At 45.1% G+C, this 25,967-nt stretch overlaps 3 protein-coding genes across 3 annotated transcripts in view; all 3 read right to left on the reverse strand.

Annotated features, from left to right (window-relative positions):
• The window catches only part of KCNK13 (potassium two pore domain channel subfamily K member 13), a 122,074-nt gene extending 119,662 nt beyond the window's left edge, over window positions 1-2,412 (reverse strand). Inside the window, exon 1 of the mRNA XM_003260871.2 lies at window positions 1,640-2,412. Coding sequence (XP_003260919.1) covers window positions 1,640-1,973 — 334 coding nt within the window. The 5' untranslated portion in view covers window positions 1,974-2,412. The remainder of the gene's footprint in view (window positions 1-1,639) is intronic.
• A 115-nt stretch (window positions 2,413-2,527) lies between these two features.
• Window positions 2,528-3,700, reverse strand: LOC115832270. The gene is made up of 2 exons (XM_030802281.1): window positions 3,243-3,700; window positions 2,528-2,792 (listed from the first exon to the last, which is right to left on the reverse strand). Exons 1-2 carry the CDS (start codon window positions 3,698-3,700, stop codon window positions 2,528-2,530), a joined length of 723 nt encoding a protein of 240 aa, XP_030658141.1.
• Window positions 3,701-19,806: 16,106 nt separating this feature from the next.
• TDP1 (tyrosyl-DNA phosphodiesterase 1) overlaps window positions 19,807-25,967 on the reverse strand; it is an 83,600-nt gene continuing 77,439 nt past the window's right edge. The window contains exon 16 of the mRNA XM_003260868.3: window positions 19,807-21,519. Within this exon, the coding sequence (XP_003260916.2) occupies window positions 21,446-21,519 (74 nt within the window). The 3' untranslated portion in view covers window positions 19,807-21,445. The remainder of the gene's footprint in view (window positions 21,520-25,967) is intronic.

Below are 25,967 nucleotides of genomic sequence, written 5' to 3' on the forward strand. Positions count from 1 at the left end.
AGTTTGTTCATCCCAAGTCTTGCCTATGTGAAGATTCTGGAACTGTCTTCTGAGACGTGGAAGGTGATGTGAGGAGGGGCTTGTGGAACACAGCTAAGAGTCCAGCAGAGAATGTGGGCTCGGGGGGAGAACCATGGGGGTGTTATTCCTCCTTCACCAATCTTGAGCCAATTCTGGTCTGTTGCAAGTTTTCCTGCCTGATACCCAGTTATGGTGGTGCCATCATGGCCTGCTGATGGGCAGTGCCATCTGGGATGGGATGGGGGCTGGGAGCCAGGCACTTCAGATACAGCCTGTGTGTCCCTAATCATACTGGTCCTCTGCCTCACCTCCTATGCATCAGCTGAAGCCCTGGATTCCTGGACTAGCCCTGGGAAGTCTTTCATGATGAATCTGACCTGAAGCCGATCTCTTTTGTCTTTTGTGCTGCTTCTCCTGGCAGAATGTCTATGTAGCACAGCCACGTGTGGGAGCCTCAAGGAGGCTCAAGTTGTCACCCCACCTCACCAGCGAGCTCTTCTAGAGTGCACAGGGTCAGCAGCTACAGAGCGCTCAGCACATGCACCCTGGGCTGTTTGCAACTGCCAGCCTTTTTTGCAGCTTGCAGGCCACTTCCTCTCCGTCTAACTTTTCCAAGCTCCCTCCCCTGCTCCAGGTCTCTTTTTGCCCCCCTCAGAATTTATTTCTACAGCATCTTCCCCAACCCCCATTAATCACTTGATTATTCTTCAAGGATGAACAATGTTTAGGGGTGTGGTGCAAAGACTCCCCCAAATCATTTTCCTTCTGCTGGGAAATAAACACAACTGATTATAGCTGTGCTACATCTTTGCTAAAAAAATTCTCAATGGCTTCCAGGTGCCTCTAGGTAAGTTCCAGCTCCTCAGTCAGTGAAGGTCCTACCCCCGCCTCCATCCCATTAGCCAGCAGACCTTCCTAGTATTCCTTCCACCACTCCAACCAGCTCATGGGGCCCCTGAATGCGATTCTCTCCTACTCCAGAGTGCAACGCGCTTTCAGTTCCCAAGCCCAAGTTACGCCTAACGCGAATTGATTCAGCCCAAAGGTCACTTCCCTGGTTCTTCCTGGTGGACAATTTTCCATCTTTTGAACCGTCATTGGCACTTTTGCTTCCTCACTTCCAGTCTGGTGTTCTGATTTTTTCTCAGTAAGTGTGAAGTCGAGAGCAGAATCTTTTAAAATCTGCACTTCCCCTCTGACTGACTCAGTTAATGTTTAGTTTCCTGTCCCTATCTGTAAAAGCCTTCTTCCCCATGAACTCAAGCCCTGTCTCCTTCATTAGACTGAAAATCTCCCAGAGCAGAGCGTCTCCAATTTAAGGATCATTCCAATCCTTTGGGGACTTTGTTAACATGCAGATTCTGACTCAGCAGGTCTGCAGAGGGGACTGAGACTGCATTTCTAACAAGCTGCCAGGTGACGCTGAAGCTGCGGGTGCCTGGACCACATTAGAGCGGCGGGCAGGCAATACCACCTGTTGATCAGGCGACAGCTCATGTCAGTGGAGTCGGGCTGGGCGCCCAGATGGATGAATGAAAGGCTGAGAGGGTCGGTCCTGCCCCCCGGAGGAAGTGGAGGCCGCCCGGAGGTTGTCAGCGAGTCCGGCCAGCACACTTACCTATGGTGGAAACGACGGTGCCCACGAAGTAGAAGGCGCCGGTGAAGTCCCAGCGCGGGCGGACGTTGTCCACGCGGATGCCGGCCCGAGTGGCCTCCTCGTAGTGGCGGAGGAAGCCGCGCAGCTCGTCGCGGCTCAGGTTGTGGCCGCGGCTGAAGTTGGCCAGGCGCTCCTCCCAGCGCTGCTTGGCCTGGCGCTCGTGCGCCAGCTCCAGCGCGGAGAAGACTGCGGCGCCGCCCAGCAGGTAGAGCACGATGAGCGCGGCCAGCAGCAGAAAGCGCGCGTTGTCCTCGTTCAGTTGGCCCGGGCCCCAGTTGAAACCCCGGCCGGCCATGGCCGGGCCCCCAGGGGCAGCCCCCAGGCCCACGGCACCGGGCGTCGGCGGAATCTCGTCCACACCCCCGGGAAATAAGGGCCCCGGCGCTCAGCCAGCTCCCGGGCGCCCCACGGCAGGCTCGCCCATGACCGCCGGGCGCTCCCGCAGGCCGCGAGGCTCTCCCGGCCGCCGCCTCGGTAGCTCCTGCGGCGCCAGCTCCCCACGTCCTCCTTGACTCCTAGTTTCAAATCCGCTTTGTCGCCGCCGTTCCCCTCCACTCCCCCTGCTCTCCTCGGAGTTCTCCTTAACGCTGAAGGTCCCGGGGAACCGGCGCAGAGTCCACGTCTGCTTGGCGCTGGGATGCCGGCGCCGTTTCCACCCCGGCTCCCTGTCCGGCTCAGATAGGGGAGGGGGCGTGGCGCGTCTTCAGGGCAAGCTCGAGCGAACTCGAGTTTCCGCCAAAGAGAAGGTCGCGGGTTGCGGGGGAGGGGGGGGGCGGTCCGGAGGTCGGCGGGTAAGCAGAGCCCCGGGGTCCTGGTTCCTTTGACTATCGCTTCGCAGGCCGCCGACGGCTAGGACGCGGGTGTCAGTCTGCTAGCTTTGTAGGTGCCTCCCCAGGTAGATCGACGGTGGTGCCTCCTAGTTGTGGTCGTGGTGTCGCGCTGAGCCTGTGGCCTCCCGAGCCACCGAATCGGCTGCCAGATCTTAGGGATGGAGGGGGTCCGGGGCGGGCGCACGGAGAGAGGGGCTGTGCTGAGCGGCGTCCGAGGTTTGCGGCGTCCGAGGGCTCCGACCTCCGGCCGGGCTCCAACGCTGCGCATCCGTTGGGCGGACGGGCTGGAGAGAGGAGACCAGAAAGGGAGGTTGAAACAGGGGGCGAAGGAAGTTAGGGGCTTCTCCCCCGGGCAGCCTCCCTCGCCTTGACCATGCCAGAGCGCCCTTGGTCTCTGGATCCTGCGCGGGGGCGTCCTCTGCGCCTACTAGTAGGCTCCGCCCGGACCAGGCGCGCAACGCAAGCCAGCCCCGCTTCCGGAGAGGAGGCCAAATACTGGGGGCTGGAAGGGCCCCACAGCCAGGAGACCTTGACCTTGGAGGGTTCCATCTCTTCCACCCGGGCTTGGCTGCCTAGTGCGTTCCAGAGTTTTGCCTGGACGCGGGGTCCGCGCCGAAGGCATCCCCCACCTCATGCAGAACAGTAGCAAGGCTCTCCAGCAAACCGCCGGGGCCCCCTCCCCAAGACCCCGCCTTGTAGGGGGCGCTGGCGCCGCTGCCGCGCTCGGATCTCACCTTCCGGGGAGCGCCCTCTCCGCGCCGCTCCGTCGGGACTGTTCCCGGGCCTCCTGGCAGCCGCGGCCCTGCCCTGCCAGCCGGCGCGCGGAGAAGAGGTCCGCACCGCGCTCTGCCTTCTCAGGCGGGCGCGCTCCGACGCTGCAACAGGTGGAGCCGTGCGGCTGCCAGCTGCGGCGACTCCACCCTGTCGCCCGCCTCCTTGCGCGCGGGCCCGCCTCCTGCGCTGGTCTCCGCGGGTAGACGCCTGGCGTTCGAAGGGCCGACCCGGGGCTGCAGTGCTCCCACCAGGGCGCGCAGATCTGGGGAGTGGATGCAGAACCGGCTGGTGGGACGCTCAGCCGGTCCGCGTGGGCCCTCCGGGGCCGGGAGAGGGCGCTCTGCCCCCTCCAGACACATCCCGCCCCCGCCCGCGCACACAGCCGCGCGCGGCCCTCCAGAATCACCCGCCCGGGCATGTGGGAGCGAATCGGTACGCGGAGAGGAATGGATACGTGGGCATCTTCCCACCTTCCGAGAGAGCGGTCCCAGGCTCAGAGCCCCACACACCACCCTTACGCACCAGGAGCAGAGACAGAAGGGCTAGGAGCCCTGTTGAGTAAAACCGTATGATTTCGAATAAAGAAACACAGCTCTGGCGAGTGCATTTTCATCAGAAACCGTGGTGCTGTTAGCAGTCCTCTCGGCTCTGTTACTCACTCCCCAATGCCCCTCTTTCATCTAGCCTTCTGAGGGGCAAGAGCTTTCGGGGCATCGCGAGAATAGGTGCATGTGTATACACCCAGGGTGAGTACTGCAATTACCTTTTAAATCCATTTTATTATGAAAAATTTCAAACATTCTAAAAAGTTGAAAGAACTTTACAGTGAACACCCGTATACCCACCACCTAGATTCTACAATTAACATGTTACTATACTTGATTTATTAGATATCTACCCGTCCCTCTGTCCATCCATCAACCCATCTTGTTTGGATGCATTTCAGAGTAAGTTGCAGAGCTTGGTACACTTCCGCCCTCATCCACAGAACTTCTGCCTGCATATCACTACGTAGGGTTCAATATTTACTTGCAGATTTTTTTTCCTTTTTGGATAAAATTTACATACAATGAAATGCACAAATCTTAAGTGTATCATTAGGTGAGTTCTGACAAATGCGTACACCTCTGCAAATCACCTATCCAACCTACCAACCAAACATCACCAACAGGGTCCCCCTAAGTCCCTTCCCTGTAACTCCCCACCCACATCCCTCCAGAGAAAACCACTGTTCAGAATTTTTCTACCATCGATTACTTTCGCTTTTATAGAACTCAGTTTTTTTGTTATAAATCTCCATACAAATGGAATCATGCCGGTATGTACTCTTTTGTGGAAAACATTATGTTATTGAGATTTACCCATGTTATGTGTCTTAGTAATTCCTTCCTCTTTATTGCTAGTTTTTCATTGTTTGGGTATACCATAATTTGTTTATTCATTCTCCTCCTATTGACAGAAAAGAGAACTGTTAGAAAATTTTGGTCATCATAAATAAAACTGTTAGGAACATTCTTGCACAACTATGTAGACATATATTTTCATATCTCTTACGTAAAGACCTAGGAGTGGAATTGCTGGGTCATAGGGTAGGTATGTATTTTGTTTTATGAGAAACTGCCAGACATTTTCCCAAATCAGCTGTACTGACAGTGTACAATAGTTCTGGATGCTCCGTATCTTTGTCAACATTTGGCAGTATCAGTCATTTTAATTTTAAAACTACTGGTGGATGTAGCAATATCTCACTGTGGTTTTAATTTGCATTTCCCTGATGTCTAAAAATACTGGTGGATGTAGCGATATCTCACTGTGGTTTTAATTTGCATTTCCCTGATGTCTAATGTGCTTGCTGGCCACTTGTGTACCTTCTCTTGTGAATTTTCTGTTGAAATATTTTGCCCACTTAAAAAATTAGTTTCTCTGTTACTGAATTATAGAGATCCTTTATGTATGCAGGATACCAGTCCTTTCTCAGATACGTATCTTGCAAATATTTTCTACCTCTGATTTGCCTATTTATTTTCTTAAATATGTTTTCTGTATGTTTGGTGCCCTTTGAGAAATCATTACCTCCTTTAAGGTTGCATAGGTTTTCTGTCTCCCCACACTTTTATATTTGGGTCTATGATCCATTTAAGTTTGTTTCCCTATGGTATGAGGTAAGAGTCAAAGGTCATTTTGTCCAGGTGGATTTCCAGTTATTCCAATGCTATTTGTTGAAAAGATAAATATGCCTGAGTTTCAGGAATTCAATTTGTTCATTATTTGCCCACCCTTATGCTAATACCACAGGATTTACATTACTTACAGCTCTATAGTAGGTCTTTAGTGGGACTATAATTGAGTCCTCTAACTTTGCTCTTCTTTTTCAAGATTCTTTGGATGTTATAAAACTTTTACACTTCCACTAAAAAATCATAGAATCAGCTTATCCAAAAAGCTGTGGGATCTTGATTTCTGGGATTGTGTTGGAGCTATTTTGGGAAGAACATCTTGACAATTCATGAAAGAGGTATATTCCTCCATTTATTTAGGATTTCTTAACCAAGTTTTCATATGGAGATTTTGCACATCTCTTGTAAATTCATTCTAAAGTATTTTATGTTCTTTTGATGTTATTGTAAATGGAATTTCAAAATTTTACTTTTCAATTGTTTGCTGTAGTCCATAAAAATACACAATTGTTGCAAAAGTACTTGAATTCTTCAACCTTGCTACTTTAGTCATCAGTTGTAGATGTTTTGTTGATTCCTTTAGGAGTGTCTTTGTAAATAATCATGTCATCTACAAGTTTTGCTTTTTTCTTCCTGATCTTTATCATCTTTTCCTCCTCTTGTCTGCAGTGGCTAGAGCCTCTCAGTACATTATTCAATAGAAGTGGAAGCAGATATCCTTGTCTTATGATCTTAGGAGAAAACTTTCCTTTTATCATCATTTATATAATGTTAGCTGTGAGGTTTTAAGAAACTATCGGATTAAGGAAGTTTCCTTTTATTGTTCTTTCTAGTTTTCTGAGTTTTTGGTGTTTTTTTGTTTGTTGTTGTTTTTTGAGACGGAGTCTCGCTCTGTCGGCCAGGCTGGAGTGCAGTGGCGCGATCTCGGCTCACCACAAGCTCCGCCTCCTGGGTTCACACCATTCTCCTGCCTCAGCCTCCTAAGTAGCTGGGACTACAGGCGCCCGCCACCACGCCCGGCTAATTTTTTTGTTTTTTAGTAGAGACGGGTTTTCACTGTGTTAGCCAGGATGGTCTCGATCTCCTGATCTCGTGATCCACCCGCCTCGGCCTCCCAAAGTGCTGGGATTACAGGCGTGAGCCACCGCGCCTGGCCGAGTTTTTTGTTTTTAATGAAGCATGAATGAGTACTGAATTTTGTTAAATGCCTTACCTGCATCTATGGTGATGATCATGTAGTTTTCTCCTTTATTCTGCTAATATGTTGTATTTCATTGATTGCCTTTCTAATGTTAAGCCAATCTTGCATTTCTGGGATATGTTGCACTTGGGGTTTCCACTCTATTCTTTTTATTCCTCTGCTTCTGAGTTTACTCTTCTTTTTCTAGCTTCTTATGGTGGATGTTTAGATCACCGATTTTAGACCTTTCTTCTTTGCTAATGTTAGTGTTGCAGGACCTTTCCTTAGTTCAGCTAAAGATGGGGTCCTTGTCCGTCCTACGGCCATGAAAATTTAGGTTCGCAGAGGGTTTGAAGGGTGAGTAACGCAGGGCTTTATTGGGTGAAAAGGAAGAAAAAGGAGAAGCAGGGACTCTTACTAGCCCAGAGTCCCTGCTAGAGCGCTTCCCGCCGGCAGCTTGAATCCCAGGTTCCACACAAGAAGAGGAGGTGCCGGGCTCCTCCCTGCTGCAAGGGTCGTGAACTTCCCTAGGCTCCAGCTCCACCTCAGTGGGCAGGCTGGTTGGAGCTTCTCCAGCGACCCCCTCCCACTTGGCTGTCTCATTAGTATTTTTAAACTATACCTTTCCCTGTTAGCCTGGTGCTAGCTGCATCCTAAACATTTTGGTATGTTGTATTTTCATATTTTATTCATATTATTTTCTGATTTTTTTGGGGCACATGATTTAGAAGCGTGTTGCTTAATTTCCAAATATCTGGAGTTTAAATAGACACATTATTTATTTCTAACTTATTTCCAGTGTGTTCAGAGAACCATATTCAGTATGTTTTCAGTCCTCCTAAATTTGTTGAGACTTATTTAATGGTCCAACCAGATGGTCTATTTTAGTGAATGTACTATGTGCACTTGAAAAGAATGTGTATTCTGCAGTTGTTGGCTGTAGTGTTCTATAAATGTCAGTTAAAAGTAATTGATGGTATTTTTATGATCTTTACTGACATTTGCTCTAGTTATTCTATCAATTGGTGAGAGGAATATTTAAAATCACCAGCTATAACTGTAATCATCTATTTCTACCTTTATGTCACTTTTTGTTTCATGTTACTTTTAAGCTGTTATTAAACACATGCATTTGTAATTATTGTATCTTCCTGGTGTAGTGACCCTTTTATTAATATGAAATGTCCCTCTTTATCTCTGGTAATACCCTTTGCCTTGAAGTTTACTTTATCTGATATTAATCCAGTCACCACATTCTTTTGCTTGACATTTGCATGGTACCTTTTCCCATCCATTCACTTTTAACTTATCTGTGTAGTTTATATATTTTAAGTGGACTTGCTGTGAACAGCATGCAGTTGGGTCTTTTTTGGGGGAATTTGTGTCAGTTCTGATAATCTCTATGATTGACCAGACCAATGCTGGTCAATAGAATTTATGTGATAATGGAAATATTTTATATCTGTGCTGTTCAATATACTAGTGAAATATGAGTCACTACTGAGCACTTAAAATGTGGCTAGTGCAATAAAGAGACTGACTTTTAAATTTTATTTAATGTCAATTAACAAGTATCACACGTGGCCTGTGGCTGCCGTCTTAGTGCAGATAGAGACCATTTACATTTAATGTAGTTGTTTATATGACTGGACTTAAGTCTGCCATTTTACTATTTGTCTTGTTTGTCCCCACTATTTTTGGCTTCTCTGTTCCACCTTGCCTGACTTCTTTTGGATTAACTGGGTCTTTTTAGTTAATAGAGTATTTTTCAGAGCAGTTTTAAGTTCACAGCAAAATTGAGAGGAAGGTACACATTTCCCAAATATCTCTGCTCCCCCACACACATAGCCTCCCCCACTATCAAGAGTGGTACATTTGTTGTAACTGATGAATCTACATTAACACATTATCAAAGTCCATAGTTTATATTAGGGTGCACTTTTGGTACTGTACATTCTATGGGTTTGGACAAATGTGTAATGACATGTATCCACCATTATAGTATCATACAGAGTAGCTTCACTGCCCTAAAAATCCTCTAGGCTCTGCCTATTCATCCTACCACCCCCACTCCTGCAGCCTCTGGTCTTTCAGCTGTCTCCAAAGTTCTGCCTTTTCCAGAATGTCACATAGGTATAATCACACAGTATGTAGTCTTTTCATATTGGCTCCTCTCACTTAGTAATGTGGATCTATGTTTCCTCTGTGCCTTTTCATGGCTTGATAGCTCATTTTCTTAAGAGCGCTGGATAATATTCAATTATGTGGATGTACCACTGCTTATTTATCCATTCACCTATTGAAGAACATCTTGGTTGCTTTCAAGTTTTGGCAGTTATGGATAAAATTGCTATAAACATCTGTGTGCAGGTTTTTGTGTGGACGTAAGTTTTCAACTCCTTTGGGTAAATATTAAGAAGTGCAATTGCTGGATCATATGGCAACTATATTTAGTTTTATAAGAAGCTGCCAAATTGTCTTCCAAAGTGGCTGTACCATTTTGCGTTCCCATGAGCAATAAATGACAGTTGCTGTTGCTCAATATCCTTGCCAGCATTTGGTGATGTCAGTGTTCTGGATTTTGGCCATTCTAATACATGTGTAGTGGTACCTCATTGTCTTAATTTATACTTCTCTGATGACATATGATGTGTGGAGCATCTTTTCCTATATGTATTTGCCACGTGTATATTTTGGTGAGGTGTCTCTAGCCTATTTCTTTTTAAGGGACAGAGCCTTGCTCAGTTGCCCAGGCTGGAATTTAGTGGCACGATCATAGCTCACTATAGCCTTGAACTCCTAGGCTCAAGTGATCCTTCTGCCTCAGCCTCTCAGGTAGCTGGGACTACAGGCATGCACCACCATGCCCAGCTAGGTTTTTTTTTTTTTCCTTGTTGCCCAGGCTGGTCTCAAACTCCTCGTTTGGCCCATCGTTTAATCTCATTGTTTTCTTATTGTTGAATTGTAAAAAATTCTTTGTATATTTTGGTTAACAGGGCTTTATCAGATAACTGTTTTGCAAATATTTTCTCCCAGTCTGTGGCTGGTCTTTTTATTCTCTTAATAGTGTCTTTCTCAGAGCAGACATTTTTATCTATTGGCTTTTTAGCTCTATCTCTACATTATTAAGTGGTTGCTCCAGGGATGAACGTTTCACAGCTAAGAGCTAACTAACATTGTATCACTCTGCATAAAATATAGATAGCTTACTGTATAGGGTCCTTTCCTATTCCCTTCCCTGCATCTATTATGCCATGATTGTCATGCAAATTACTTACATATGCTAAAATCCCACCAATTTTTTTTTTTTTTTTTTTTTTTTTTGAGATGGAGTCTTGCTCTGTCACCAGGCTGGAGTGCAGTGGCACAATCTCGGCTCACTGCAACCTCCACCTCCCGGGTTCAAGCTATTCTCCTGCCTCAGCCTCCTGAGTAGCTGGGACTACAGGCACGTGCCACCATGCCCAGCTAATTTTTTTATTTTTAGTAGAGACGAGGTTTCACTGTGTTGGCCAGGATGGTCTTGATCTCTTGTTCGCATGATACACCCACCTCGGCCTCCCCAAGTGCTGGGATAACAGGTGTGAGCCACTGCACCCGCCTATTGTTTACACAGTAATGCACAGTTTAAAGAGGAGGAAGAAGACATCCTTTGTATTTACTCGGATGTTTACTATTTTCAGTGGCTTTTATTCCTTCTTAAAGATTTGAGTTTCCCTCTGGTAAAATCTCCCGTTAGCCTGAAGAACTTCCTCTAGCATTTCTTGTAATTTAGATCTGCAAATTCTCTTAGTTTCCTTTTACCTGAAAATATTAGTTTTTTTTTTATTCATTCTTGAAATATATGTTTGCTAGATACAGATCTCTGGGGTGACTTTTTTTTTCCTTTCAGCATGTTAAAGATGATGTTGCACTGTCTTCTGGCCTCCAATGTTTCTAAAGAGAGGTCAGCAGTCCTTTAAATCATTATTTCCTAGTTTCCTGTAGCTGATTTCAGTATTTTCTCTTTAAGTTTGGTCTTCAGTAGACTATGATGCACCTAGATGGGGTTTTCTTTGTATTAATCCTGCTTGTTATTCACTGAACTTCTTGAATCTGTAACTTTATGTCTGTCACCAAATTTGGGAGTTTTTCGGCCACTACCATGAGAACTTTTTTTACATTCTTGCACAGCTTTAATAGTTGCTTTAATAGCTTTGATTAGAACTTCTTGGGGTTGATCTCCTTTGTCTCTTCTCTTGAGAATGAGGCATAATTTTTTGTTTATTCAGATAGTGAATAATTTTGGATTGTATCCTAGACATTGTATTTAGTGTATAATTTACGTTGTGTTGTAGAAACTTGGGATTCTCTTATATTCCTCTGAAAAATAATTATTTTAAAACATGCAGTTAACTTGGTTGAACTCAGCGACAAAACTGTCTCCCCTGCAGTGGGAAGTAGTTCAACTTTTAGTTCAGTTCTTTTAGCCTTAATTCTGCATGCATAGTTCAGTGGTCAGCTGGAGATTTGAGCAGTCTATATACAGAATTTAGGAATCCCCTCTCTGGCTTGCTTTTCTGTTATTTCCCCCTTTACTCTCGAGAGGCTGTGGTGCTCTGAACTCTCTACTCTGGTTCCTCATGCCAGCGAGCTGTAGATTGTACACTGGAGGCTTACCTGTCCTGCATGGTGCATGGACACCTGGCCTCAGGCTAACAGTGGTTAAAAAACAGGAAACTCACACAGTCCCGTGCCCTTCCTCCACTGACTCCTCTCCAGTATCTGCCTGCTTTTGGTCTATTTCAGTATCTTTAAGAAGTTGGTTTTTAAAGAAGGTTTTTTTCCAGAGCTTACAGTTTTTATTTGCTAAAGAACTGGTCCAATAGGAACGCTTTGGCTCTGCCAAAAACCTGAAGTCACCTGGTTTCCCCCAACATTGTATAATAACATTTTCAAACACAACAAAGAAGAATTTTACAATGGCAGCTTGTAAATTGACCACTTAGATTGGACAATTAAATTTTTCTTTACTTGCTTGATCATGTATCTACTTGTCCATTAATATATCTTACATTTTATGCATTTCAGAGTAAACTGCAGACATCCATATACTTGCCCCTAAATACTTCAGCATGTATATCATTAACTGGAACTCAACAACTGTTTAGTTTTTTTGTTTCTGATGTAGAATTTACATACAATGAATGCACATATCAGGATTTACATTATTTTAAAAATCAGCTTTATTGAACTATAATTTACATACAATAAAAATTACCAATTTGGTATATAATTCAAGTTTTGTTAAATGTCACCAATGCCACAATTATGGTAGAAACATTTCTATAACCTCTAAAAGTTCCCTCATGCAGTCAAGTCCTTCTCCCGACCCTTGCACTTACTTTTAAGCCACTTAATTATACTTTGAGCACAAGTGGGGGCCACTCCCAAGAACAGGAATTGGAGTCCCTTCACTGCCAGATGTGTCCTGGGGGTGGGGGCTGGGGGCAGGGACACAGAAGGGATGGAAAGGTGGAACCAGGTCTCAGACTGGGCTCTTCAAAAGTGTCTCTTGGTTGTCTCTAGAAAGTAGTTGGAGCCATTACATCTGCTCCTCTACCTAAAGGCAGATTCTGCCAATCCAAGCACGATTTAAGATGCTCATTTCTTGAGTGTGCTATGGTATTAGAGGAGATCAAGAAGCAGGTTGCTCTCATCTTTAAGAGGACTGAAACCTTAGGTTCACATACTTCTTTGAGCCTCAGTTTCTTCATTTATAAAATGGACTTCCTCCTGTGGGTGAAGTGGGACATGCCAGGCATGTAAGAGACACTCAGATATTTACTGTGTGGATGCACCTGGTAAATGATAAGGTTCTTGGCCAAGTAATTATTTTTAATCCCAAGCATGTTGTTTCTGATACTGAAGGAAGGTGGCTGTATATCTTTTCTTTGCAAACTTAGGAGTGTCTCGTGTCAAACTTAGACATTCTCATAACATCTAAAAACACTTGTCCAATCCCTCCCACCACACAGGTGACCCTCTCTCCAGCCACTTCTCCCCAAGCCATTTGGTGGCCAGTCACCAGCCCATTTTTCACACCCTCACCAGTGGTGCACACTGCCCAGGCCCTTCTCCCTTGGACCTCCCCAGTAGCACATCACAACTCTTTCCTTCCTTTCAGAGAAGCCTTAGAATCTGTCTGTCCTAGTAACTTTCCCTGCTTCTTCCCTACCCATTCAGATCCTCCCCTCCCGTATCAGTGAGTTTATATCAGGCATCTGAACCAAAAGGTCAGCGGTTCCCAGCAGATGAATGGCTCTGCATGAGGGGGCTTTACTGACTGTGAGGCAAGCCCAGCCGGCCAACCTAAAGGCCCTCACCTCTACCTTCTCCCTCTTCACCAGCTATCAACTCACTCTTGGGGTTCACGTTAACATGCATTCCCTAATTCCCCCAACCCCACCAATGAGATGCTGCCACTTCTTTCTGGGAGGCAGCAGGTATCACTAACACAGTACCTGTAGGACAGGAGTACGCTGCTCAGCTCTGCAGAGTTGTTCAGGGTGTGCTTCTGGGAGGCTCAGTCTAGGGAGGAAGACTTCCTTGTGAGCAGAGCCCCTTTCTGTGGGATGCAAAAAGGAGCTCCGTGGCCAAGATTCTTAAATCTATCCATCTTCCAGAAACAACTTCCATTTAGTAGTCTGGAAGCAGTATTTGTGGAAGAATGCTAGTTTCCAAAAGGCATGGGTTTTATCTTCTACACTTAATTGCCCCAGAGGCTGCCGGTTCCAAGCACTTTTATTTACTGCTAACAAATACAAATCATTACAACTCACATTTCTGAAGTTCTTGCCACTGGTCAAGAGCACCGCTTCATTTGATCCTTATAACAACCCCATGAGGCAGGCAGGGCAGGTATTAGTCCTGTCATTAAAATGAGAAAAGGAAGACTCAAGAGGCGTTACTGCAATGCCTCAAGGTCTCACTGCTTGGAGGAAGCAGAGCTGGGACTAGACAATTCTAATGAACCCTGAGTGTCTTGTGGCTGAGTCACCTCTCAGGCTTCAGTCAGATCTCAGGCCATTACCAGGTGAGTATCTGTCTTCATTCAGGGTGGATGAACGAGGGAACCTGGAAAGGAACACACTCATAGATATGTAAATTGAAGCAAAAAGTAAGTCTACTGTGTGCTACACACAGATATTTTCATTAAAAAGTGCTGGTCATGGCTGGGCACAGTGGCTCACTCCAGGAGTTCCAGACCAGCCTGGGCAATATGGCAAAACCTTGTCACTACAAAAAAAAAAAAAAAAAAAAAAAAATTAGCTGGGCGTGGTGGTTCATGCCTGTAGTCCCAGCTACTCCGGAGGCTGAGGCAGGAGAATTGCTTGGGCTTGGAAGGTCAACGCTGCAGTGAGTTATGTTTGCACCATTGCACTCCAGCCTGGGGGACAGTGCTGACCCTGTCTCAAGGAAAAAAAAAAAAAGTGCTGGTCATGACTCTTAAATTGATTTCGCCCTCTCCAGCCTGGGCGATGGTGCCGACCCTGACTCAAAAAACAAAAATGCTGGTCGTGACCGTTAAATTGATTTCAGGATTCACTGAAGGGTTGTGACCCACAGTTTAAAAAATCACTGTTGCAGGACATGAGTGTTCAGTAATTTATGTGGCTTTTTCAAGAAACTTTAAAAAATATTTCTCTACTTGGTTTCCTTTTGTTTTTCAATATATTCTACAAGTTTGCACAAATTATTTAAGAGGCATAGGTTTCTGTGGTGCAATATTAATAGGTCACCTAGAAGGAGACATCAGGCATTTTCCATCTCCCTTTGGAGAACTTCCCATCTGCTCCCTCCCTCCCCATCAGGGGCAGCCCCAGGAGCTGGAGTAATTGGATCCGGAATGGACTTGTGACTCAAGATGGCCAATCTCATGCGTCCAGGGACTTTTGCTGGGGCTGTTGAGTATTTTCTCTGGAATAAGGAGCTGGAAGAAAGATGGGATCCTAGCACCATGGGGGAATCTTGGCCTCCAAGTGTGGAGAGCTTGCTTGAGAATGATGCCCATATTCTGGAAAGCAGAGCTGAAAGTTGGAGACAGTCTGTTACATTAGGGATTCCCTGGCTCCAGCACACTTGCCAGACTTTTGTTAAAGTCTCTTTCATTGTACAAATCTAATTAACCTGGTTTCTTGTAACTATAAAAGAAACCTAATGTATTCTTTCATAAAAATATTCATAAAATATTGAGTAGCAAACATGTGAGGCTTTTAAATTTTAGTAATGTCAATTATATGAGAACAAAATCAGCATTCAGTTGTCACGTTAATTTCTAAAGAACCTATGAGCAAACAGTCATCCAGGGCATACACAGTAGTATCATCTATGTCCTCAGGTCCAGAAAGGGATAGCACTGGCTTAGCTAGGACAGACTTAGCACCTCAGATGGGGCACAGATCTTGTTCATTAACCAGCTGTGTAACCCTGAACCTTATTTTTCCCTCTATATAATAAAATTAAGATAGTATCACCTGCCCCATTGTATGATGTATATACAATTACCTATGATCATAAATTACGATTTGGGTTATCCATAATAAATGCCCCATGGATGCAATTTCCCCTTTGCCTTTCCTTTCTAAGCTTCTCTTTGTGTATGTTGAAAAAGGAGACTGGTCCAGATGCCTTCCAGTTCTTGATAAAAGCAATGGACGCCAGGTGTGGTGGCTTGTGCCCGTAATCCCAGCTACTGGGGAGGCTGAGGCAGGAGGACTGCTTGAAGCCACAGTGAGTTATGATTGTGCCACAGCACTCCAGCCTGGGTGACAGAGCAAGACTCCATCTCTTTAAAAAAAAAAAATGCAAGGGGCTCTTTGAAAACCTTGCTACAAAGGCAACAGGAGACACTGAAACATGTGCCTTAGATACATGAACAATAAAGTTGGTCAGACTGTGCAGCTTCTTCTAGGCCTACTGTGAATAAAATATAATTTACACACATCAATTGAATTCTGCTTTAAAACAGACTTGATTGGAACTCTGTGAAATATGGGACAGGAGTTGCACCAAGACTTGCATGCTCTGCACACTACCTACCACCCGCTACTGTGGGCTGCCTCTTGCCCTCCCCATCTCTGGTATCTCCCATGCTGCCTTCTCTTCTGACATTGGCCTCATTCCTCCAGCTCTGTGCTTCAGATCTAGTGAGTCAACAAAAACGGTAGGTTTCAGAAAATTTAATAGATCATACTTAACAGTGCAAAGTGTTCAGCCCTTGATGCTCTTACCTGAAAGGAGCCCACTCCACTTGCAAGTCTGGTTTTAATAATTCCGTGGCTCAGTCCTGCACACTGATGTGACATTTAGTGGGTGACTTCATGTGCTGCTAGTTCGTTCTGTCATGTCAACCACAATTTGCTGTTACAGTGGATGAAAGCGTACCCAGTCTTGTATAGTTACATATCACGTATGCCAAGTGTATTAGTCCATTTTCATACTACTATGAAAAAATACCCGAGACTGGGTAATTTATAAAGAAAAAGAGGTTTAATGGACTCACAGTTCCACGTGGCTGGGGAGGCCTCATAATCATGGCGGATGGTGGAGAAACAAAGGCACATCTTAACATGGCGGCAGGCAAGAGCGCACGTGCAGGGAAACTCCCATTTATAAAACCATTAGTTCTCATGAGACTTATTCACTATTACAAGAAGAGCATGGGAAAAACCCGCCCCTATGATTCAGTTACCTCCCACCAGGCCCCTCCCACCACGTGTGAGGATTACGGGAGCTACAATTCAAGATGAGATTTGGGTGGGGACACAGCCAAACCATATCTCAAAGCCTGCCCCTTGGCTGGACCTTGGGAACATCTGCTGCCTGGATCCTCACAGCAGTATAGGATGACTCGAGCTAAAATGCCTGGGTTCAAATTCCAGCTCCGCCACTTGCCAGCTATGCGACTTTTCAAAAATAACTGTAATTTCTCTATCTGTAAATGGAGATGACAGTATGTCTTTGATAAGGTTATGAAAATTTAAATAAACACAAAACCCATGGAAGAGTTCCTGGCACAAAGTGCTCAGTGCTTGCTGGCCAGTGTTAACGCTCAAGGACCAGTAGACACAGACCAGGCTCAGAGTTGATCACCAGCCACCAGGTGGGCCTTGGTCATGTCATTGCTGACATTCCCAGGAGCATATGGCCACAGACCACCTTTGATCTCTCATTTTTTGGATGTGTGAATCCTATTATATAAGCAATGGCCACCTAACTTACTAGTTGATAGAAACACAATAAGAAATTGTACAGTTTATGGTACTCTTTTGTCCTGGATTTGCTTGAAGTAAGTGGGCTACTAAACTTGGAAAATTTGTCTAAGATTTTATATGATCTGACCTAGGCATAATATGGAATTAGTACCATATTCACACTGGAAATCACATAATACTGTATTAATTTATATTAGGGATAACTATATAACTTCCACTAAAGAATCCAGGAAAACCAAGCTCAACTTGTGTGTAGTGTAATGCAGGAAGGTGTGCACTTTTGAGACAGCAGGGTCTTGGTTCCATTGCCTACCATGGACTTTAAGTTATTTAACTCCCTTGAACCTCAGTTTCCTCATCTGTAAAATAGGTCTAATAAGGCCGGGCATGGTGGCTCATGCTTGTAATCCCAGCACTTTGGGAGGCCTAGGCAGGCAGACCAGGAGTTCAAGACCAGCCCGGACAACATGGCGAAAGCCCGTCTCTACTAAAAATACAAAAATTAGCTCGGCATGGTGGCAGGTGCCTGAGTCCCAGCTACTTGGGAGAATCACTTGAACCTGGGGGGGTGGAGGTTGCAGTGAGCCGAGATTGTGCCACTGTACTCCAGCCCGGGTGACAGAGCAAGACTCTATCTCAAAAAAAAAAAAAAAAAAAAAAAAGGGCTAATAATGGTACGTTCTTCAGGAGGTTGATGTGAGGATTAAGTGTAAAGCACTTAGACACAGGCACTGAAACACAGGAAGAACTCAGGAAACATTAGCTGTTACTGTTAGGTGGAAAAATACAGCCTTCCAAATCAGGGGCATGCAGCTTCATGCCAACAGAGGGGAGGTGAGGGTTTCTTCAGTTAGGGAGAAGTAATTGTTAAACCTCAATGGGAGAATGATGGAAGCACAGTTTCCTCAAAAACATTAGACATGTTGTGGTCATGTGTAGTGTAGTGTAATGCATGTAAAGCATGAGCCACCATGCCCGGCCTTATTAGACCTATTTTACAGATGAGGAAACTGAGGTTCAAGGGAGTTAAATAACTTAAAGTCCATGGTAAGCAATGGAACCAAGACCCTGCTGTCTCAAAAGTGCACACCTTCCTGCATTACACCCCCCCCCCCAAAAAAAAAAAAGACCAGTGGGTAGAACTGCTTGTTTTCTGTGTTCCCATGTGTTTTTTTTTTTTTTTTTTTTTTTTTGAGACGGAGTCTCGCTCTGTCACCCAGGCTGGAGTGCAGTGGCGCAGTCTCGGCTCACTGCAAGCTCCGCCTCCCGGGTTCACGCCATTCTCCTGCCTCAGCCTCTCCGAGTAGCTGGGACTACAGGCGCCCGTCACCATGCCCGGCTAATTTTTTGTATTTTTTAGTAGAGACGGGGTTTCACCGTGGTCTCGATCTCCTGACCTCGTGATCCGCCCGCCTCGGCCTCCCAAAGTGCTGGGATTACAAGCGTGAGCCACCGCGCCTGGCCCTCCCATGTGTTCTTGATTATTTTTGGGGAGTTACTTTACTTCCCATGTGTGCTATCAGCTGTGCCAGAAAGCACAGGGTAGTGACCCTACCCCCACTGGCCTGGCTCAGCCCTGCCCTTCCCTAAGCCCCTCACCTTGGCAAGGCGCACAGCACTGCTGTCAGGGGTTGGGCCTGGACACCTACCAAGTGCAAACTCCTTGACCATGGACTCTCCCTAATGTGACTTCAATGTTATCTCTTCAGCCCATTCTGCAGAACTTCTCTCCCCATGTCCAGGTGGGTCCCCCCCAGGGCCTAGAGGAATACTACTTCAAGTTTAAGTACTACTGCCAGACTTGGAGTAGCACTCCTCTAGGCCTGGGAGGGCCCATCTGAAATGCAGACTCAGCACGGCCGGCTGGTGCTGAGTTCAGAAAGTCAAAGCAAGCATTCAGAGACTTCCATAGCAATTTGACAGTGTTGAGACAATCCAAGCACCTGACTTTATATTCTAAAAATGTTATCTGTTCACAATAGATTGGGGGAAAAAACAGTCCATCTCCTTAGATACAGCCTACCACACTGCCCTGGAGCTCTGGCTGTACAGTCCAGCAGTTAACAGAAGAGGCTTTAGGTGCTGTCTGACCTGAGTTCAGGTGCTGCTAAAGCACACTTTGTAGAAGCACGACCTTGGACAAGCATTTTACCTTTTGAATTTCCTTCTGGAAAATATAGACAATCCTAATGACCTACCTGTAACAGTGACAGCAGCAAGCACTTGTACTGTTTTCATTCTGTGCAGGCGTGGCTTAACACTTTATATGTACTAAGTCACCAGACACATCAACCCTCTACAAAGGGTATTACCACCACCTTCATTTTGTAGTTGGGGGACCATGGCACAGAGAAGTTACATAACCTGGTCTAGGCTGCACAGCCCGTAAGTGGCAGAGCTGCGATTCAAACCCTGCCCACCTGACTCCAGCTCTGAACTCTGACCCATTTTGCCAATCCACCTCCTTGTGCTGTTATGTGGATCAGAAAAGCAATGTACCCATGTGACCCCACACAGCCATCATCTAGCTATCAATCTGCCACCATCGTCTTGATTGGCTGGGTCCTGCTCCAGAGCAGGCCAACTGACTGCAGCTGTGATGAGGATGCCCTGCTGACTGCGAGGCTTGCCTGGCACTACCTGGAAGCCTATGCTGCCCCTGCCCCAACGTGGGTGGGACCAGTGCATGGTGAGAATCGCACATTCTTTGCCACAGTCCTTTGGACACTTGGATTAAACTGTGGGGCCAGCCCCACCATGATGTCAGCTTTCAATACCAGCCCCGGGGCTCTCCCTGTTTCCTTTCATGGCTGTTGAGCTCATCTGATGTCGAGCTGTAATGTTTTCACACATAGAGGGTAGGGTCACAAAAGGCTTAAGCCTTACCTGCAAAATAAACTGGTTAAATTAGTTCAGTAGCTTTTCAAGTTTATTTTAAAAAAGCAGAACACATAAAAATACATACAAAACCCCAGATAATGTCCTTTACAGAATCCCAATATGTACAACAGATAAAGCAGAGCCTGTCTGTTGGAAGGTGGGAGGCCCTGCAGCCCTGTCTCCCTGCCTCCTCCTTTATCGCCACACCCCCGCCACAGCCTACAAGGTTCCTAAGGTACTTTTGGAAAATCCTAGGCCTCTGAGGAACAGTTTGAAAGACTACTTTAGAAAATCTTTCAAGACTAACATTCAACTCTATCCTAAATTATAAGACAAAGAGGTTGATGACAAACTGGAAATCAGCCTCATGCAGAAGAAAACAAACAGGGTCTAAAGCACCCTAGGGAGAACGCAATGTACACAAAGCACAAAGACACTCAAGCTCTGAGCCCAGCTCGCTGTGTGACCCTGGGGACATCCTTAACCTTCTAGGCCTTAGCTTCCTCACTTGTGAATTTAAGGCACCAAATTAAGTCACCTTTTAGGATTTTTTCCCAAAATACTTGTGTGCTTTTGTATGTTTCTATGAGCTGCTTCCTCTGAAAGTTTCTGGGGATAGAAGAGAGACTCATTTACCCTGGGCAGGTGTTTGGGTTTGGTGGGACCTGTCTGTAAGCAGTGAGGCAGCCAGCAGGGTGCCAAGGAGAGAGGAGAAGCCTAGTAAAGCTGAAGCTGAAAGCTATGAAAAGCTGCTGTGAGGACCGTCAATACAATTCTTAGCTGCAGGGGGCTGAAACGGCACATTGGTCTCAGAGACAGATCCTAGGGGCATCCCCTAGGATCACCTCCAGCGATCCCACGAGAGGTACTCAGAAAGCTGAGAGAGGGCATGGGTGAAAAAGGACATGATGGTGTTCTTCCTGGGTAAAGTTCTGGTGGAATGAAGGGTGCCTTTCTGGATGGAGGGTGGAAGCACAAAGTCAATCTTCAATTCCCAACAGCTGACAGCACCAAGAGATTCTACGTCACCATGAGGATAATTTTATATCTATACAGGTTGAGCATCCCTAATCTGAAAATCTGAAATGCTCCAAGATCCAGAACTTTTTGAGTGCTGACATGATGCTCCAAGTGAAAATTTCCATGCCTGACCTCATGTGATGAATCACGGTCAAAAGGCTGTCAAAACTTTGTTTCATGCATAAAGTTACTTAAAATATCATATAAAATCACCTTTAGGTTATTGTATTTAAGGTGTATATGAAACATAAATGAATTTTGTGTTTAGATTTGGGTCCCATCCCCAAGACATCTCATTATGCATATGCAAATATTCCAAAATTCAAAAAAAATCCAAAAGCTGAAACACTTCTGGTCCCAAGCATTTCAGACAGGGAATACTCAACCAGTACATATTTTTAACATAGAGAAGTTCACTAATTTTCTTTCCAAAACATATAAAAGTGAATTAAGAAAATAATACTTTTTTTATTGGGAATATTAATGTCCATTAAAAGTATAACCAACATCCATTCATAAGAGTGACCTTTGCAAAGATTTTGTAAGGGTGCAAATAAGACTTTAAGGGAAGTGAACATCCAGTACAAAGAAGAGATTCCATGTTTGTGGCTCAATGTCTTACACTTAAATTTCACAGTGCCTCAAGATTCTCAGGAGGGCACCCACATGTTCCCATGCGTATCCGGTGCTTTGACATAAGGAATGTTCCATATCCATGGCCGATCTGGGGGAAAAACACATTATGTAATATTTATTTGAATAGGATCATAGAAAATGCACCCACCTGATGGTATAAAAGCACTTATGTGCTTGACTCTCTAAACTGTCGTAGAGTATTTTCTGAACCAAGCCCAGAAGATTCTCCCCCTTCAGAAAACAGCTTTTAGCAAAGGCTCCTGTTAGGACACTAGGGTGAGTGAACATGGGGAATGAAAAGGTTTGGCTGTGTCCCCATCCAAATCTCATCTCGAATTGCAGCTCTCATAATTCCCACATGTCGTGGGAGGAACTTGGTGGGAGGTAATTGAATCATGGGGGTGGGTCTTTCCCATGCTGTTCTCATGATATTAAGTTTCACAAGATCTGATGGTTTTATAAAGGGGAATTCCCCTACACAAGCGCTCTCTTGCCTGCCACCATGTAAGATGTGACTTTGCTTCCCCTTCGCCTTCCACCATGATTGTGAGGACTCCACAGCCACGTGGAACTATGAGTCAGTTAAACCTCTTTCCTTTATAAATTACCCAGTCTCCAGTATGTCTTTATTAGCAGTGTGAGGACAGACTAATACAGGGAGGCAGGCAGAGACACAGGGGCAAATCCTGGTGCTGCCACTTACTAGCTGTGTCACATTGGCAAATCACTTTAACCAGAACCCCAGGTTCCTTATCTGTACCTATGTTGTGGAGCTGTCACGAGGATTGAGAAAAATCCACATAGACATTGTATCTGGCAGACAGAAAAGGCCTAACAAAGGGCAGCAATTCCTTTCTTCTTTTAGGAAGCTGAAGAAAGCAACAGTAATAGTTGGCACAGCCACAGGTGCAGCTCTCAGCTGGTCACACATAACCAAGAGGCCCACAGTCACATCTATAAAATGTTTTTGTTCTATTGTTAAGGGTTAATAATTGATGAAACATGAAGGCCTCTGTATAAATAACTGTAGACCAATGCTGAAGAAAACAATATGCCTGGGTATGGCACAATGGAAAGAACACTGAGGACCATGTCAAGTTCCACCTCCTCCGTCCCTCTTAATACCCTAGGGAAGGCATGTGGGTTATAGCATCAAGTTCCTCCTCTATGGAATGGGAACTAATTACACTAGCAACTGGCAAGGATTACTATGGAGCACAAATGAGAACATCTGTGAAAGCTCCTGTTGTAGGTGCTCAATAAATGTGAACTTTTCTTCATTTTAACTGATGTTTCAGAAATTGAAAACATTTCAACAAATCACTTTTACCACACATTGCCACTGCTAGAGTCAAACCATTTCAAAAGAACTATAATATGGGTAGACCGTAAATACATCACAAGGATTAAAAATAACTCCCCATATTATTGTCTTGTTAAGTTTACAGAGAAACTTCAAGGGGCTGGAATGCATATTGTAAACTGCCCCTTGGCGGGTCTGGCATGGACCACCAAGTTAAATCAGTGTCTCCCAACTGCGAACCTGCCTCTGGGGCAAGCTTTCCCTTTCTCTTGAACAGAGGCAGATGGTAGGTCACAGGAAGGTCTGACAAACAATGGTATCTGCTGCTGTCTTCTCGCAGCCTCACGGTTTGTTCAGAGCCATCATACAAACAGCAGCACCCAGCAGGATAGGTAGGAAAAAATACCAAAGATGGCAGCAAATCATCAGAACGCTGTTTGTCTGTCTCTGGCTTTGGGATGGTTTGAAAGCATGAAAGCAAACACTTCTTTGTTAACTAAACAAGCTTGTTAGAGAGCCATACACCTGGGTCTGTGTTGCATGCTTGTTTCCTAAGAGGCTGAGGGTCTGGCAGGGCTGACAGATCCAACTCCCCATTGCACTCATTGGCCTCAACAAGCCCTTGCTCTCTTCCACTGGGAACTCCCTCTGTGCTTGGACTTCTGTTATTTACCCATCGTTTCCTGTATACTGTTCTGTTGGGTAACATCAGCTCTGCTTCATTCCCAAGGCCAACGACACCCGATTCTTGCTATATGAGTGCTATTAGACATACTATTCAGCAATGCAGGATTTTTGATACAAGCATTTACCACTCAGCCAGTAACTTAACACTGTTGCATTTACTCCTCTCCCTCAAAATTAGGTCATAAATGACCAAGCAAGGACCTGGTAACCACTCTGTTGGCAAATTCCCTGTAGCTCTGCTTTTTGAGTTTTTAGCCTTTCCAATACAAAAACTAAACTCTGCTGTTTAAATGAGTAGCATGTCTATAGCTGGCTGAAAAGCCCATCACTACCTGGAGGCAAAGCTAGAAAAATAACCATAGGAGGAGAAAAGAAGGTGGTTGTGATTCTTTTAACTCATCACTCCTGGAAATCAGCATTAATACTCACTGGTTGAGAGGAAAACCTGCTTTATGCAATCCTCCTAAATTGTCCCATGAGAGAACAACTTGCCTTGTAATAATTCATGCATGTATTCAAAACATTTGTTGCATGCTGGCTAGGTGCCAGAGATTTGCTAGGTGCTATGGACAGAGGGGGATAAGCCATGCATGAAACCTTGAAGGGCTTCTAGTCCAATGGGGCAGACAGACAAGCAGGCATGCCACAGAGGTGGAGTTCTGATCTTTTCCATGTCTGTGTAGCAGCCCCCTAACCTGGCTGACATGAGAAACGCTGGGCAGCCTGTTAGAGAACATTTTCCCAGGACACATGCACAGAGATCTTGTTTCAGTAGGTCTGGGTTGTGGCCTGGCAATATGCATTTTTATCAAATTCTAATGATGATCTTGATGCAGTCAGAGTTTGGGATTCAAGGCTACAGGGATGGGAAGCTGTCTTTTATCTGGACTACAGTGGAAGAATTTAAAAGAGGGGAGGGTCATGACCAGATGTGCATGGTAGCACTGTAGAGGATGGCTTCCAGTGGGAAGAGGCCAGAACTGGGAAGATGAACAAGCAAGCAAGGCTGGGTGAGAAAGAGGAGGCCTACATTAAGGCCATGGCTAGAAGGATGAAAATGACAGCCCATGTGGTTCTGATCTCTTTATATACACAGTCTCTGTCCCATCTCTCCCTGTGGTCATACTGTGTGCCTCTTCTGCCTCTTTGTTAACTCTAGAACTTAGCCCTCCACAGGGAGGTAGTACCATGTAACAGGAAAGGGGGTGTGGGCACTGGAACCAGACTGCCAGTGGGGCCTTGACCAAGTTACTCTGAGTGCCCTAGATTCCTCATCTGGAAATTGGGGGTTGTACTATCGTACATGCATCATGGGGTTGTGAGGATACAATGAATTAATTCATGTCAAGTGCTCATATGAGTTCCTAGTACACAAAAGTACTTAATGAATGCTAGCTGCTATTGAGATTACTCACTTCCCTCAACTCACAGAGGATAAGAACTGTCACCCTATGTACTATGTAGGTCTTAAGTTTTTTTTTTTTTTTTTGAATAATCAGATAAATCCAAGTGACATACAAAATCCTGTTTAGCCAGGTAATAAGGTCTTTTCTCCAACCCCCTAAGAAATGGCCATGGGTTAAGGACTTATGACTCTGCTCTCACCCCCATGCCCAAACACCCACACATACATTTTCCACTGTCATCTCTATGCGAAACTTGATGTACGACCTCCAGAAGCCACTGTCACTGTCTTCGCCTGAGCACTTTTAATTCTTATACCAGGAATAAGTAAAGTAGGGTGTGGAGGCAGGGTGGAATGCCAAAGAGATGAACCAATTATCTTAAAAGATCCAATGCCATTTTTACATTAGCCTACTCTGAAATCAAGGAATGTACAAGACATGCCAGCTAGAAATGCCAAAGAAAGCTCTAAAGTGTTTTGCACTGATTTACCAAGTTAGTAGAAATGCAATTATTTGTAGATGTGGTATCAATGTTATCTGAAACCCATTAACACCTTTCTCTGTGAACTGCACATATTAATCTGTGACTATATACAGCAGGATAGAACCATCTTACTGGTGTGGGGATAAATTCAACTTGCTGAAAATTCAGTATTTATTTATTTCAAAAGAATCAATTTCAATTCTAGATTTCCTTAAGCTTTCTGATTACAAAGTAATTTTAAAAGCTGAACTCGTAGTTTACTTTTAGCCTTCTGTTTGCACTATGAAACAAAAATAGATTTTACTAAAGGAGATGGCCAAAATCATTCTAAAAAATGTTTTGGGGTACTTCATTAAAAAAAAAAAAACTTCATTTCTGAAGATCTTTCAAAAACAGGTCCTTAAAAATAAAACATATCAACTATCTTTTTTTTTTTGAGATGGAGTCTCGCTCTGTCACCCAGGCCGAAGTGCAGTGACATGATCTCAGCTCACTGCAACCTCCACCTCCCAGGTTCAAGTGATTCTCCTGTCTCAGCCACCCAAGTACTTGGGATTACAGGCACGTGCCACCACACCCAGGTACATTCTGTATTTTTAGTAAAGACAGGGTTTCACCATGTTGGCCAAGCTGGTCTTGAATTCCTGACCTCAAGT

This window comes from Nomascus leucogenys, chromosome 22a (genome assembly GCF_006542625.1).
Source record: "Nomascus leucogenys isolate Asia chromosome 22a, Asia_NLE_v1, whole genome shotgun sequence".
NCBI classification, from domain to species: domain Eukaryota; kingdom Metazoa; phylum Chordata; class Mammalia; order Primates; family Hylobatidae; genus Nomascus; species Nomascus leucogenys.

What these genes read in the sequence shown, in the direction of transcription:
- LOC115832270 (XM_030802281.1), bottom strand. Translation starts at nt 3,700, where the DNA reads ATGCCCGGGCGGGTGATTCTGGAGGGCCGCGCGCGGCTGTGTGCGCGG. An exon ending in GAGAGGGCGCTCCCCGGAAG is followed by an intron (nt 2,793 to 3,242) that starts GTGAGATCCGAG and finishes TCCTCTCTCCAG; the next exon opens with CCCGTCCGCCCAACGGATGC.